Source organism: Sceloporus undulatus, chromosome 6, assembly GCF_019175285.1.
Source record: "Sceloporus undulatus isolate JIND9_A2432 ecotype Alabama chromosome 6, SceUnd_v1.1, whole genome shotgun sequence".
Classification (NCBI taxonomy): Eukaryota; Metazoa; Chordata; class Lepidosauria; order Squamata; family Phrynosomatidae; genus Sceloporus; species Sceloporus undulatus.
The window spans coordinates 93,102,047-93,118,761 of record NC_056527.1 but is presented as its reverse complement, the minus strand read 5'-3'; the positions used below and the strand labels follow the sequence as shown (position 1 = coordinate 93,118,761).

At 42.6% G+C, this 16,715-nt stretch overlaps 1 protein-coding gene across 2 annotated transcripts in view; it reads left to right on the top strand.

The window, feature by feature from the left end:
* The window catches only part of PRR15L (proline rich 15 like), a 15,831-nt gene extending 5,284 nt beyond the window's left edge, over positions 1-10,547 (top strand). For both annotated transcript variants that reach the window (XM_042475747.1, XM_042475749.1), the window contains exon 2: positions 5,983-10,547. In XM_042475747.1, the coding sequence (XP_042331681.1) occupies positions 6,012-6,335 (324 nt within the window). In that variant the 5' untranslated portion in view covers positions 5,983-6,011 and the 3' untranslated portion in view covers positions 6,336-10,547. The remainder of the gene's footprint in view (positions 1-5,982) is intronic.
* Positions 10,548-16,715: the final 6,168 nt, after the last annotated feature.

Genomic DNA, 16,715 nt, shown 5'->3' with positions numbered 1-16,715 from the left:
GTTATGAACGAGGAAGAACATGTCTCAAACTGGATTATTTCTGCAGTATGTTTTGGAACTATGTTAGGACACATTAGTAGGTCATATGCACAATTCCTTTTTTTTCCCCTTTTTTCTTTTTTGAGAAACAGAATGGGAAAGACTGAAAGTCCCAACAGCTTTAGTCAGCATAGCACTTGGTGAGGAATGCTGGGAGTTATAGTCCAACAGTTGCTGGATGGCCGCATGGTAATCACCCTGTTATGGATTAATAGGAGTGGAATGTATCAGAAAGAGAAAAAAAAATAGATAGAACCCATGCTTCAGGTAAAGATTAAGGTAAATGCTAAATTTAACTTTGGAAATGGTAAAAATATTGGCATCACAGCAGAAAACAGAAGTTAAGGGGACTAAAAAACCCTTGTTCCAGTTTCTCTGGGTGCCACTTAAGTCACACCGCAGACTTGTAACCCCAGCTACCAATATGTAACATGGCCCTAAAAGTGGCTTTTCTTACCCCTGTAAGAAATTGTTGTAGTGTGAAATATATCAACACCAAGAAATGTTCAGTATTTCTAGGCAGCCTGTTGCATGAAGCTGCTGGAAAGAATTACCAATAGGGCTTTGAAGTAGCCACTTACTCATTGCCAAAAGAGAGGGCAACAAAGGGCTGAGATTTGCATAATATCGGCATACGCAGTGGAAAAAGCAATAGTGCTAGGAAAGGTGAAGGGAAGTACAAAGAGAGGAAGGCCGCATGCTAGATGGATGGACTCTCTCTATTAAAAAGATCATGAATATGAGTTTGCAGTAGTTTGCAGAGCAACAGAGGACAGAGGGTCTTGGAGAGGTCTCATCAGCAGGATCACCATGGGTCGAGATTGACATGAAGCCAGTAAACAACATAACAACAAATATATTGAGAATTCCCAATTGGGAAGTAATTGTTACCATTCAAATAGAAATAGTGTAGCTTTCTGTAGTGGGGAAGGGTGACTGAGGAGATTAGTACAGACAGCTTTTAAAATCACAATTAGACCTGGAAAAAAAACTGTTTTGGTAATAGTCGCATGACAATGCCTCCGACCCAGAGCTGCTGTGTCCAAGAGCTGTTGGAGCATCCCCTTTAATTGAGGAGGAAAATCAATCGATGATCTCCCACTTGTCCTAGTCCTCAGGTGATAAATGTCGCCACTGAGGCAGTTGTGGTATTTGCAGGCACGTGGCGTTCGTGTCTTCTTCTATCCCCTGTCCACCTTCCGCCTTGCTATTCCCAAGCAAGCTTGATTCCCTTTTTCTTTCTTTCTTTCTTTCTTTCTTTCTTTCTTTCTTTCTTTTCTATTTCTTTACTTCTTCTTTTCAAAATTTCAATCGCAGTAGCAGAGCTCCAGAATAGCATGAATAAATTTTATATAAATAAATTTTTATTTTATTTTATATAAATAAACTTTAAAATTTTAAAACCCAAAAGGCATGCTAGGTAGGGCATAGGGCATAGGTAGGGTTTAGGGAGAGTCAGGAAAAGCATGTGATGGTGGCAGCAGCCTCAGTCACACGATTAAGAAAACGTGCGGTAATGGCTATTATACAAACAAGTTTAATTCCGTTTTCATTGACACATGATTGTGGCGAGAACGGGGCTTGTGCGGCAATGTCCTAGGTGACTTATTTGCCTGCACGGTCTGTTTTCCAGGTGCTCCCTCTGGAGCTTCAAGTCACCTGCACACCCTCCATTTAGTTCTAATTCTCTTCAAAGCGGACTTTGGCTGGATAGTGCTTCACGTGGAGGATACTGCCATATAGACATTGGTTCACTATAAAGTAGGACATGTCAACACCTTTTTTAAAAGCTGTCCATCTTGAATTATTTCTTAACTACTTTCCTAGATTGGAAAAATGGTGCTTTGATAATGGAAAAGCTTGCACACACACAAACACACATGTACACACATACTCCCCCCTCCATATACCACCCATTCTTTTAATTTCTGATTGCTGCACAGGTTTGCTTACAAACAGATTGAAGGCTGGGTGTGACAACACCTTAAGTAAATATCCTTTGAGGTCTTGATAGAAGCCGCTTCAACTCAAGTCAGAGGGTGGCTTCCAAACAAGAAACATCATAGTGACTTGTGGGACAAGGCTGACCTCATTGTCAAGGCAAGGTCAAGTAATGTGGCATGTCACAAAGAGCATGGAAAGGTTAGAGGGCTTGGTTTTCTAAAAACTACAACTCCCAGAATCCTTGATCTATCAAAAATGCTAACATTTCCGCACTCTGGACTTATAATCAACCCTTATATCAACTCTGGTGCTGGCACAAGAAACACTCAGTTTCCCAGCTACGAGCTACACTATCAGTCCAGAGATGGGCTTTAGAAGAACACAGTCTCTAATCAGAAGGAATGTTAATATGTACTTTCTCCTCCAAAATCCAATATTTGGTTCAGGGGCTGGGAAAGGTGGGCTTTGTGTGGCCCCCATGGAGCCCCATATTTGTTTGAATATCAATACAGTGTATTTTAAAATTTTAAATTGCCTCCACTCCTTTAGGGGACATGAGAGGGCAATTTCGGTATGCCCCCTCATTTTAAGTCACCCCTCCAGACTACCAAGCTGGAAGATAAATTGGGGTATTTGCATGGAAAGTAGTTCCCTGTGGTCCAGTGTGGGTGTGACCCCACCAGATCTTGGGTAGTTGCCCACGGCCACGCCTGACTGATGTAATGTATTCCAAGCTTTCACAGTGCTTACAACAACAAGCCTGTGAGGCTGATCAATAAGGGGAAAGTGGACCAAAGCTTTCAAGTGCATGGTGAAAGGACTTCTGAACCAAGATCTTATTGTAGCTGGCATGTTAAACAATATGTACAGGGATTCATAGCTTATGTGGTGAGCCTGCTCCCTATCCTTTTCCCAGTGGAAGAAAATGGAGCCAGGGGAAGAAACTTGGTTGCTCGTATCACCATGGCACAGCATCTTCTGGGGGTCCTTTCAGTCTGGAAGAGTTTAGAGGTGTTAAAGTGCCCACCTGTCCTCCTTTAGAAATGATAGTCCTCTTCTTTAAGGGTTCCCCAGTTTAAAAATCAAGAGCTGTAAGTGGGGAGAGGGGGAGAGCAGCAGCAGGAACCTAGAATTTTTTCATCCCATGTAAGGGACCTAGACAGCAAACTGAGCAATTGTACAGGTCATGTTTTGCCTTACTATGGTGGAATGCCACATTGTATTTCTTGTAATTTCTAAAATTGCATCTGGACATATGCATTAGCATATGTACTGTATATTTCACACAAATTTGTGTCCTTTCTTTTTGGTGACATGTTTTTGTTTTTGTGGTAATGTATAAGAGGCCACCCACCATGCAAACCAGACGATTCTATTAGGCTACTTCTTGGCCTACAGGGATACTCTTTACTAAGTAGGGTTGCCAGGTCAGGAATGTCTGAAGCCCTGACATTTCAGGACCAAAATCTGAGATTTAGTGACTTGTGATGCCATGGGCAGGTGGGGGTGTTCCGGCCCTGGTGATGTCACTAAGCATGATGTTTTATGCCTTGACTACATTTGCTGATACAGTTGGCCCTTGGTATCCACTGGAGTTTGCTCAAGTCCCATCATAATAATAATAAAAAATAAAAGCTTTATTTATATACTGCCCTTCTACAAAATCAGGGCAGTGTACAACATTTCACACAATACAATAATATACATTATAAAATATACATTCAATTTAAAATAACAATAAAACAACTCCAGCCAGCTTGCCATGCTGACGAAGAGAAGAGGGTGGGATTGTTCGGGGCGCACATCAGGGGTATGCCTGCTTGAATAAAAAAGTCTTCAACCCCTTTTTAAACTGGGCCAGGGAGGTGGCTGAGCAGAGCTCAATGGGCAGCGAGTTCCAGACGTTGGGGGCCGAGGTGGTAAAGGCTCTCCTAGAGGTGGAGACTAATCTGGCCCCTGGAACCCTTAACAGTTGCTGCCCAGATGTTCTGAGTGTGCGGGGCGGATTGTATGGAGAGAGGCGGTCCTCAAGGTACCCTGGGCCCAAGCCATTTAGGGCTTTATAGGTAATAACCAACACCTTGTATTGCGCCCGGAAGCGAATAGGCACCAGTGCAAATCCTTAAGCACTGGTGTTATATGACTGGCCCTGAATGTGCCAGTGACCAGTCGGGCTGCCATATTCTGCACTAGTTGCAGCTTCCGGGTATGGTACAAGGGTTGCCCCATGTAGAGCACGTTACAGAAGTCCAAGCGAGAGGTTACCAGGGCATGTACTACGGTTTCAAGGTCCCTCTGGCCCAGGTAGGGACGCAGCTGGCGTATCAGCCGAAGCTGATGGTCAGGTGCTCCTGACCATCACATCCACCTGAGATGTAAGGTGGAGCAACGAGTCCAGGAGCACCCCCAGACTGCGTACTGAGTCCTTCACAGGAAGCGTGATCCCGTTCAGGACAGGTGGAACCACTGCCATCCCCAGGCCAGGAGAACCTATCACGAGCACCTCCGTTTTCTCTGGATTCAGGCTGAGTCTGTTTTCCCTCATCCAGCCCATTACCGACTCCAGACAGGCCACGAGAGGAGAGATGCCATCCCCGGTCACTGCATCAGTCGGAGACATAGAGAAGACTATTTGGGTGTCATCAGCGTACTGATAACCCCGCGCCCCATGTCTCCGGATGATCTCTCCCAGCGGTTTCATGTAAATGTTAAAAAGCATGGGAGACAGAGTAAAATGGCATAGTAAAATGGTGTCTCTTATATAAAATGGCAATCAAGGTTTGTTTTTTGGAATTATATATATGTGTGTGTGTATGTGTATTTTCAAGCTGTGGATAGCTAAATCCATGAATAAAGATTCTGTGGCTATGGAGGGCTGACTGTATTATCGTATGTCATTCAAATAAAACACACACGTTTCCATTCTCTCACCCTACGATTCCTTCCCCTTGCCTACAGACTGAAGAAGTGGAGCCAGGCCTGAGACCTAGGAAACCTAGTGCTAAGTAGAAATTGAAGCATTGTTAGGGATCTTGGCACTTTCCTGGTATTGGAGGTCCTAACAAATGCTTTGCCACCCTCTGGAGCCAGCCCTGGTTCAGAATCTCTCCCCCCCCCAACTCAAAATGCAGTTTTAACAGTTGCAATGTTTATCATTATTAAAAGGAACTGGGCCAGAGATCTATTGCTTATAATGCCCATGCCTCTTTGGCATCAGGCTATCACTGTGGCTGGCCAAAGACATTTTGCTGCTGGAAGTGAAAATGGCTCCATCCGTCCATTCCATGTACAAAATCTGACAGGACTATATTTTTCTTCAATATGGCCCATGGGACAATATCCTCAACAGCACCTGAAGGCAGCAGGCTACTTTAGGTGGACACAGAACCAGTTATATGGCATACAACTCTCTGTTTAAACATTTTGCTGCTCCCTCCCTGCATTTGCTGTCTGGGTTGAACAATAGGAGGGCTGGCCCATTTTAACAACTTGGTTTCCCAGAATAGAAATTCCATAACTTCCAACTGTCCCAGTTTGACAAGGACAGTCCCAATTAGCCCTCTTTCTTCTGCTTTTTCAACTACTTTTAAAATATGCTTGTTTCTCTCTCCTCCTCCCATTTCCCCCCTTTATCTTCATGTTATCTGCATTGCCATAAAATGATTTGTAAATACAAAAGTAGTTTACACACAATTAACTTGCCAGGTAAGAGAGCAGAGGGCTTTATCTTGCACTTCCCTGTAGACTCAGGAGAAAGCAAACTGCTGCAGTGTCTCCTAGTTTGTCTGTTCTTCCTCATTAATAAATTTTGCCATCTTGACCACACACTGATGTTGCTTGGCCACACATGTCCCACTTTTCATCTGTGAGATGATAGGGGATATGAAATGGTTTCTGGAAAAGTAAGCCTACAATTCTGACCAGCTTTGGGGTGGAAGGAGTGACCAGTCCAAACCACAAGACCTAGTAATAACAGATTTGTTTTTTTTAACCCCACAGGGTTGACAAATCCTTCTCTGTTGACCACCATGGCAGAAAACAATTATAGCTGGTGGAAGCTGACCTTTCTCCGGAAGAAAAAATCTGCTCCTAAGGTGCTGTATGAAAGTCCTGATATCTATGCAGTTGCCAATAATGAGAACCAGCAAGAGGGGGTGCTAGCAGATGGTGGCAGCGATGGGAGCAGTCAGCAGGAATTCAATGCTCGGCTAGAGAAGATTGTGGACAAGAGCACCAAAGGCAAACATGTCAAAGTCTCCAATTCGGGGCGCTTCAAGGAAAAGAAGAAAGTCAGGGCTATGTTGTCGGAAAACCCCAACTTTTTTGCTGACAATGAACGAGATGAAAAATGATGGGTGGATGAAGGGGAAATGCCCTTTCTATGCACTGGTTGGTTGTCTGAACACTGAGAAGCTGACTGTGATTCAATTCAATTCCATTTGCAAATGAAGTTAACGAGGGGCCTGTCTGGGGCTCCAGGATCAGGTCTTAATTTTCACATGAAGAAGAAAGGTTTAGAGGAAGATGAACTTTATTATTGTTATTGTTCTCTTTTTTTTAATTTAAGGAATAAAATTAGTAATATTTACATTAAACGCAAGCCCACTGCACCATCAGCAGTGGGGGGAAATGAAAAGCTAGAGGTACAATGCATGACAGTAGGGACATATGTAGAACTGCTTGATGTTAAACCTTGACCAGGGTTGGTCCTGCCATTAGGCAAAGTGAGGCACTTGTCTTAGGTGGCAAATGCAGGAAAATGGTACCTCAGGGGACAAAGCTGTGCCAGGTGTGCCATAGAGCCACCTCTGCACTCCCTAAGTAAGCCTCTTCAGCCAGGGTGGAGAATGCCATCCCATTGCTTGCACTAAAGTAAGTTCCAGCTCCCATTTCTGTTGGCTTTTCTACTTGAAATGAACGTGGCACCATCTTATTATTTGCTTCAGGCTGCAAAAGATCTTGGGCCAGCTTTGCTGGATAGCTCTTAGTGATATTGTCAGGATAAGTGAAGTGCAGTTGTATCTGCTAATATCAGAGCCAGTATCAGTACACTGTAGTCTCCAGAATCCTCTGACAAAAATGGGTCCTATCTAGGTCCCACCAGCACTGAGACATGCCTTGGCCCTCCTGCCCACCTGTTCCAGGTTTCTTTGGTGCCATTGGTTTCGTCTATGAAGCTTCTCACTAACGGAAATGCCCCATATGCCTCAGTTGTTCTTTGGGCACTGTGGAATATTAAAATAGTGGATAAGGATAAGGTCCCAGATCAGGCTGCTGCCATCAAATATGGCCAAACAGTAGAGGCAAGGATCTCAAATCTGGAACCATCCTAGTTTTTACCATTAAAGCTGTGAACAATTTATTTTCGTGACTGCAGGCATAGATACCAGGCTCTTTTGCACATGAGCCTATGCAAACGTGACTTGCCAAGACAAACAAAGCTCCTTAGTCATGCACTGTACCCTGTCAGGTAGGTGATAAAACCTGTTTTCTGCATTCCTAGGCATGGCCCAAAATGGGACATGTAGCAAATCAGGTTGACTTCACTCCCCATGGGCCACCAGTGTTTTCAGTGTGGTGGGCCCCAATCTGTAACTTCCTGAAGGTTGCATGTGTCATATAACCTGGCCATAGCTCTCAGGGAACAGGGAACCTTGTCTCATTACCAGCATGGAGGTGAAATTCAGCCAGCCCAGTTGGGTTGTTATATATGGAAATGGGAGCGAGGGACCTCATCTTGTCCTTTACCTCAAATAGCAAAATGTCTCAGGCCAGCCTTGTTCCTCCATGGATTAACAAGAGTGTATATGCATCACATAGGCTGCAATTCAACATCCCCTGACTTTACCATAAATATCTGTACATGATGATACACTGCACCAGCACTACACAATTTTTGTTCTTGTGTGTCTTCAAGTCATTTCCAACTGATGGTGACCCTAAGGTGAACCCCATGCACAATACATTGTGCAACACATGTTGATGACTGGATGCTCTTGTACAATGTGAAATTGCAAGTGCAACCCCACTACACAACCATAAAGCACAGTGCGCAACCACAGTTTGCAACTCTGCTGTATGCGCAACTCTTCTTCTGCAGCTGTCAGCAGAATATGTCTGTTGTGTTATGGTGAACAATTCACCTTGCATTTGTAGCACAACTTATACATGCGTATGCCATTAATATAATGCCAGCCATAATGTGTAAACAGCTACAAAGCATCATGTTGCCACAAATTGACAGCTGACGTGACACACATATACATCACACAGTGTATAATCAGCTATAATTCAATCTGTAGCATCTGCATAATGTGCCCCACACAAATCTGTTCCTTTATTCAGATTCTAACCAAGCTTGACTGCATTTTTTTTAAAATTGTCACTTTTTCTCCCTTCATTTGGGTTCTTCAGTCCCTCGCTTTAATAAAGGTAGGGTATTAGTTTAATATAGTGCAGCAGAAAGATGGATCAAGACATTTTGCCATCTGAGGTGGAGAAGTAAAATGGCCTTTCTTTCTCCTGTGCCAGCACTCCATGTTCCATAGTACTAAAGCCTAACAAATTCATGTAGCTGTACCTATTTGGCAGGCAGGGAGTCCTGATTAACCCCATCATCCCACTTTTTCAGCTGCTGTTAAACTGTCCCAGTTTCTGCCTCTTCCTCACACTTTCCTCCTTCGTCCTCAGCTTACTTGAATTGCTGCAAATTGAGTTCAAAGTGGAAAAGCAATTTGCACCCAATTAACTCAGCAGGGGAGAGAGGAGAAAGGAGAATCTTGCCTTTCCTTGTAGATTCATGGAAAAGCAAACTGCTGCAGCATCTTCTAGCTTGTGTGTCCCTTCTCTTTAATAACTTTTGCCATCTTGATCCCATTCTGAAGTTGTGTGGGCACAAATGTCCTGGTTTTAAACTGCGAAATATTGGAGGGTACAGGTGTTGTTCCTCCTGAGGTTAACAGGCGTATATATACACCATCTGAGGGCCTAAGTATCCTAAAGGCACCAGATTGTATCTGATCTTGGAAGCTAAGCAGGGTCAGCTCTGGTTCGTACTTGGATGGGAGACTGCCAAGCAATACTGGGTGCTGTAGGCTATATTTCAGAGAAAGGTACTGGTAATACTGAGTTGAGTACTCCTTGGTTTAGAAAACTCCATGAAATTCATGTGGTCACCACAAGTCAGCAGGCAACTTGAAAGTAGATACACACATATATATCAGATAATGTGTAACCAGCTACAAAGCAGTTCATAGCACATGTATAGTGTGACCCACACAGACCTGTTCCTTTATTTAGATTCTGACCAAGTTTGAATGCAAAACTGAGCCTTTTCTCTTCCATCATCTGTGGTCTTTAGTCTCTTGCTTATCTATGCCTCGTTAGGGGCTTTCATAAATGGAGGCAAGGAGTTGCTTTGGCATAGAGCGGCTGAAAGCAGGACCAAGACATTTTGCCATCTGAAGTGGAGCAGTAAATGACATCCACCCCACCGCCATCTGCTGCTGCTCCAAGTCAAGGTCCATAGTACCCAGAGCTTGCAAAGTTGTTTTGGCATATGAGGAAGAAAGTCCAACAAGCATTTCTTCCCAACCCTGGCAGTAAAAAATACAATAAGCAATATAAATAAGTAACTATTTGCTCCCCTTGCATGACCTCCAAAATCTCCAAGAGCTGACCCATAAGTAACAATCCAAATAATACCTTCCTAGGGATGGGATTTGGTCATGCTGGCAAATTGCTGTATTTAGAGTGAAGTTGTTTCTCTCTGGCCCAAATCGTAAACCCAAAGGGTGAAGGAATCTCTCTGACATGCAATGGGGCTCACTTGTCAACAGAGGCTCTGTATTCTTATGGTGCAAATGTGCTCTGTTTGTGGTTAATTTGGAAAACAAAGTATAGTTGTGAAGTTAGTGGCAGGTAGATGTTCTTTTTATGTTGAAGGAACTAGACTAAAATGAGACTGGGGATGTACAGTCATTCAGCTGTTTCTAGATTACAACTCCCATTAAGCCCCACCAATGGTTCTGCTGGCTAGGACTAATGGGAGTTGCACTCCCAACAAAATCCAGAGGGCTACTTATTCCCTAATCCTAGACTAAAGAATCTTTTTGAGTCTGAATTTCTATTTAAATCTTATTTAAATACATGAATACAGGGCGTCTTATTTTTCATCTTAAGGCCAAGGTCCATGCTTCACGTATCACCCAAATGGTGGCAAACCTTGTGCTAGTCCTGACTCTGGTCCAAGTGCAGGAAAGTTTGCTAAAACTCTTGTTTGCTTCACACATTGAATTCAAGGTTGTCCTTTTCTCACAGTCCGTTTAATCACCTCCAAGCCAATTCCTGCCAACTCAGCCTAGCAAGCCAAGTGAACTTTAACTGCAAAGAATTGTATTAATAACTCATCCATCAAGCTTGTTTCGTGCTTGTAAAAATCTAGTTTTGCTGAAGTTTGCACATCAGTTTTATTGAGCCTTGTAGCTGTTTACCTTGCTAATTTTGTCCCAACTGTTTTTTTCCATATGGTCTGGTTAGTAAAGAAAAAAATTAATTATCCAGTAGTATAGTGGTTTGAGTATTACGATTATTACATGAGATCGGGGTTCGAATCCTTGCTCAGCCATGGAAACCCGCTGGGGGACCTTGAGCCAGTTACACTCTCTCAGCTTCTCTCTGAACAAATCTTGCCAAGAAAACCATGTAATAGGGTCACCTTAGGGTTGCCATAAATAGGAAACAAATGGAAAGAACACAACATGTGTGTGTGAGAGAGAGTGAGTGATCCCTCACTTTGCTGGATTTATTATTGCAAGTTTAAGGCAGAATTACCATCCTGATCAGTTTGAAAAAAAATATTTTAGACTACAAGTCCCATGGAGCATGCTAGCTAGGAGATACTAGGGGTTGTGATCCAAAAGAATTTCCCTCCATTCCCTAAGTTATAATCCCAACTGAAGTTGATTCTTGCCTGAGAAGGGTCAAGAGTCAGACCCTGTGGCTCTCCTGATGTTGTTAAGCTACTTTAGACAGCATGGCAGATAGTCAAGGATGATGGGAGTTGTAACTGAACAATATTTATTTACCTAGCTCCCCATCCCATCCAAAATTTGAGACAAAGGGGGGAAACAGTCTGATCGATGTCCTCACCTTTTTCTGGTCTAGCAAGGCTGCTGGGTTTTCTCTTGTTGCAAAATGATAACTAGACATTATGCAGAAGACCTAAGGCTGCCTGTAATTCCTTCTGAAAGTAGGTGTGTGTGGTGTTCCAATTTAGATCAAAGTCACAGAGGGAAGGAATGCGTAATCCTGACCCTGGTACAATAGCTGCAATATAGCACCAACACCCTCAGGTCTGCTATTAGCCATGGTGGGAAAAACATATAGACACAGTAGAGAGGTGTATAAGTTTTTTCCTTTCCTGGGCTGGGTGGAGCATTTGGATCAGAGCTGTGGGACAGAAGGAAAGGACATAGGCTCCCTCCCTGCTGTGTCACAGCCTTTATCCAAATTGGAACATCCCATAGATCGCTTTAGAAGAAGAAAATTATGTGAGGAGATTGTAGCAGGGTTCTCCCAATGTAACATCTGGTTTGCTCCTAAATTTCACACACAACATTGACAGATCTACAGTTCATTGCACTTACGGTACTGACAACAAAGTTTAGTCTACTGATAAGCCAACCATCCTACACAGAATCATCTAAAAATTAGCTGGTGTAGATGACATATATTTACACATATATAGGTAATGTACATAGAGTGGGCCCTTGGGTTTGATTCCAGGACTCCCCATAGATGCTCAAGCCCCATTAAATACAATGGAGTAGTAAAATGGTGTCCCTGATATAAAATGGCAAAATCAAGATTTCCTGTTTGGAATTTATATATATATGTTAATATTCTCATGCTGAGGTTGGTTGAATCTGTGGATACAGAAGGCTAACTGTATACATTTTTCTGTATGTGTCTGTGTTAGCGTTCTGAAATTTTGACTCCCCCCTCCACCATTTCCCTGACTATTCCCATCATGTAATAGTCCAAAATATGTTTTAAAGATGCTCTTACTGTGTGGGCCAAAAGTGTTAATTCAAAACAGAATAATCAACTTCAAACTTACAAAACCCCAGTACTTGATTGGGAATGCAAAGACTTTTGCCTTTGAACACATTAAGCAATAGGATGTCTCTGAGCACTCATTCACAGAATGTCTAACCAAGAAATGAGCAGACTTAGATACAAACTTCTGAAGGAATAAAAAGGTATTTCAAGGCCACAAAGCATGTCTTTTCTTCCCCGCCATATCAGGAAAAAAAAGTTGCTAAGCCTGCCAGGGTACTTTCCCAAAATTTGTGGCACCCTGTGAATACCAAAATCCATGGATGCTCACGTCTCATTAAATATAATGGCTCAGTAAAATGGTGTCCCTTATATAAAATGGCAAAGTGGCAAGGTTTGGGTTTTTGGAATTTATATATCTTTTTTTCAGTGTTTTCAAGACAGGGGTGCTTGAATCCATGGTTATTAGTGTTTGTAGCTTTTATTTGGTCACGTCCTCCATTTTTCTTGAACGTTCCACATTTTACAGTGCCTTTTCCTCCTTTGCGGTTATGATATCTAGTCACCCTGTCATAACGCTCACCCATGAGGGTAGCATTTTGAAGGCAAATGCTTGTGGCTAGTAAGCTTTTGATTTTTTTCAGGAATCTCCCAATGAGTAGGAGAATCTAGGATGACTGCAACAGACTTCTCATGCTATGGGGAGGAGGTCCATCTCTGCTGCATAGATCATTTCAGTAAATACACAGTAAAACCTCATGGTGAACTGTGTTCCACTCTCTGTGTGTGTGTTCGTGGTACATTTCAGTGTTTTGCTTTACATGTTACATTTAGAACCCCCAACTTTAGTCCAATGAATTCAACAGTACCTGGTTCTCAACCCCACTTTTTACTACCAACAACCCTGTGAAGCAGGTTAGCGTCAGAGAGTGGCCAGCCCAAGTTTACCCAGTGAGTTTCATGACTCAGTGAGGATCAGAACCTGAATCTCTCAGGTCCCACTCTAACCACCACACCGGCTCTATATTTAGTATACTAGTTACAGTATCTAATACCATAATATCTTGACTTAGTCCTGCTATGCTCAAGTGTAAGACCTTCATAACTGTACATATAGAAAATTTGGGTTGGAAGTGTGCAGATGATAAATATATTGTGGTTAGAAACGCCTTCCTTTCTCCCCTCCCTAACTATTTAATAATCTGAGATAGTTTAAAGCAGCAGTGGAAATCATACGCTGCTCCGATTACTGTTGGATTGCAGCTCCAAACATTCTTCACCATTGGCTATGCTGGCTGGGACTTTCAAGATAACAACACCTGTAATTCACATTACAGTGGGCTCTTGGTATCTGCTTGGGTTTGGTTCTGGAACTCCCCCATGGATACCAAAAAATGTGGCTGCTCAAGTCCCATTAAATACAATGGCAGTTAAAGTGGAATCATAGTGCTATAATTGCGTAGTAGGAAAGGGCCCTTGGAGGGCTGCATGACCTCTACCCATTTTAAACAAAGGGTTGGCTTTACATTAAAGTACAGTCTGCCCTTCTTATTCATGGATTTTAATACACGGATTCAAACATCCAAGGTTTGAAAATGTTAAAAAAAAAGTATAAACTTCAAATATCAAACCTTGATTTTCCATTTTTATAAGGGACACCATTTTGCTATGTCATTATATTTAATGGGACTTGAACATCCATGGATTTTTGTTATCCACGGGGGATCTTGGAACCAAACCCCAGCATATAACAAGGGTCCACTGTATTAGCTAGAGACCAACTGTTTCTATTCTTTAATTTGAACCTACAGTGTAGCGTAGTGGTTTGAGACTCTGGGGACCAGGGTTCGATTCCCAGTTTGGCCATGAAACCCAGTGGGTGACAATGGGCAAGTCACACTTTCTTGACCTCAGAAGATGGTAATAGCAAAACTCCTCTGAACAAATCTTGCCAAGAAAATCTCATTGTATTTTTGCCTTAGGGTCACCATAAGTTGGAAAAACCTTAAAGGCATACAACAACAACAAAAGCAACAACAAGTATCAATTATCTTGTGTTCCTCATGCATTTTACCACCATGTAAGGATAGTATGCCCTAGGACCAATATTTTCCCTAGGCAAAGTGAGGCAGTTGCCTTGGGTGGCAGATGCTGAGAAGGAGCAGCACAGGAAAAGACTACTGATGTGTGCCACAGTATTTATATGTATGGAAGGGAAACACTGTTTCTGCCTGAAACAGCAAAATGTTTTGTGTCAGGCCTAGATCACCCACTCTCTTCTTTGTTCCCTTCCTCCCATAGGATCTGCATATTGTTCCACTGCACTCTTCTCAACATTCTAAGCAGTGTGTGGACAAGTGACTTTTTGACTACAACTCCCAGAATCCTCAGGGCTGAGGATTCTGGAGGTTATAGTTCAAAACCGGAACCATTTCCCTGCTCTGATTCCATGATGGAGCACTGCTCTATAGCCTTCTATTTGCTTGCAATTATGTTGTATATGGTTGTGAAAGCTGGGCAGTAAAGCAAACTGATAGGAAGAGAATCAACACATTTGAAATGTGAGGATTGTTAGGGGTATTAAAAAGGACCAAAAAATGGTTTGTAGAGCAAATTGAGTTGAACTTTTCCTAGAAAATAAAAGGACTAAACTAAGGCTGTCATAGTTTGGACATATAATGAGATGATGGGAGAATGTACGATAATTCTAGGTACAGTGGAAGGCAGTAGGAAAAGAGGAGGACTATTCACAGGTTTACCATAAGCAAGGGTTACCATAGCCAAGCAATAGTCAGTGGATTGGCTTTATAAAAAGACATTTCCTCACCTCCTCCCTGCCCACTTCACTGAAAAGAGACTACTTTCCCAGCATGTAGGTGGACTCTCAGTCTACAACAAAAGAACATCTTGTGTTCTGTTTTGGTAACAAATAATAAAGACAGAGACAGTTGCAGGAAATACAGTTCCCTTTGGGCAAATTCTGGGTAGGCTTGTATGCCTGTGTGAGAATTTGACACAAAGCACGACTCCATACAATACAGCCTTTCTTTGTACCCAAAATCCCATGCTTTCTCTCTGTTTAATTTCAAAGCCGACTACACCCAGTCCTTTAAGAAAGAGAAAGAGAGATACTTTATAAAGCTATTTCTGCTTTTAGATCAGCGAATAACAAAAGGATTTATTCAGCTGCATCCATTCTAGAAACATCCTTACCTCCTCCACCTACCTTTGCCTTCTCTTTGTACAGATTACAAGGACAACAATGACATCTTGCCTTTGATGCGTTACCAAAGATAGAAAATACTGGAATGAAATACATGTAAACTAAACGGTGAACTCTGGAGAAGTGACAGGGTGCAAGCCACAGCTAGGCTCCAAAACTTTTGTCTTAAATTCCCTAGTTCCCGACCCATTTCACACAGCAGTGAAAGATACTCAGCTCATGCTCAGAGACACACTCATCTTTATTAGCACAGTATTCATCTCAGAGAAGATGCTGCCCCTGAAAATAAATTCCAGGATCAAAGGAAACCTTAGGTTTATTTACCACCCCATTTAGCACCTCTGATATTTTATGCTGGTTTGTGCCATAGCACTTGTGGTATAACAAATTCTGAAACAAGGCACTTGAAAACTGTGTGTCGCTTTGCCTTCAAGGTGTTTCCAACTTAAAGCAACCCTATCACAGGGTTTTCTTGGCAAGTTTCTTCAGAAGGGGTTTGCCACTGCCACCCTCTGAGGCTGAGAAAATGTGACTTGCCCAAGGACACTCGGTGGGTTTTTTTTACAGCTGAACTGGGATCTGAACCTATCTCTCCAGAGTCATAGTCCAATGCTCAAACCACTACCAAAAGTCCAAAAGAGCAGGCAGACATGTATGTTGGTTGGTTTGCTGGAAGACAGGCAAGCATACATACTCCTTCCCAAAGATCTGCATCTCATTGCATAATCCTCATTTGATTAGGATCAATTCACATTCCCAGAATACAACAATGAATTGCCAAAGGCCAGTGTAAGAAAGTCAGTTTGGTGGTGATTTGAGCACTGGACCAGGATAGCAGGGTCCCAAATACCCTAAAGGCACAAGGTTCATCTGATTTTGGAAGATAAGCAGTGTCAGCCATGTTTAGTACTTGGAGGAGAGACCACCAACAAATACCAGGCATTGTAGTCTTGCAAATTTCAGAAAACCCTAAGAAAATGGGTTGCCATAAGTCAACAGGCAACTTGAAGGCACGTGCACACACTGGCTAGATTACCGTACCACACTCTTATAGCGCTGCTATTCCACTTTAACTGTTCTAGCCATCTCTAGTTGCATTTTTAGATTTGCAGTTTAAGGAAAAGCCTTTAGAATTCTCAGTCAGAGTGCTCTTAGGCCTCACTGAACTACAAACGTCAGGATGCAACAGGAGGCAGCCAGAGCAGTAAAAGTAGAATAGCAGCACTATAAGTGTGTGGTGCAGTATTGTGGTAAGACTCTGGGAGACCAGGGGTCAAATCCCCACTGAAGCATGGAAACTCACTGGGTGAGCTCAAGCAAGGCACACTCTCTCAATCTCAAAGGAAAGCACAGGCAAACCTCCTCTAAACAAATCTCACAGAGAAAACTTCATTTTAGGTTCCCCTTAGCAGGGGCCATAAATTAGAAACACCTTGAAAGCACAGAACAA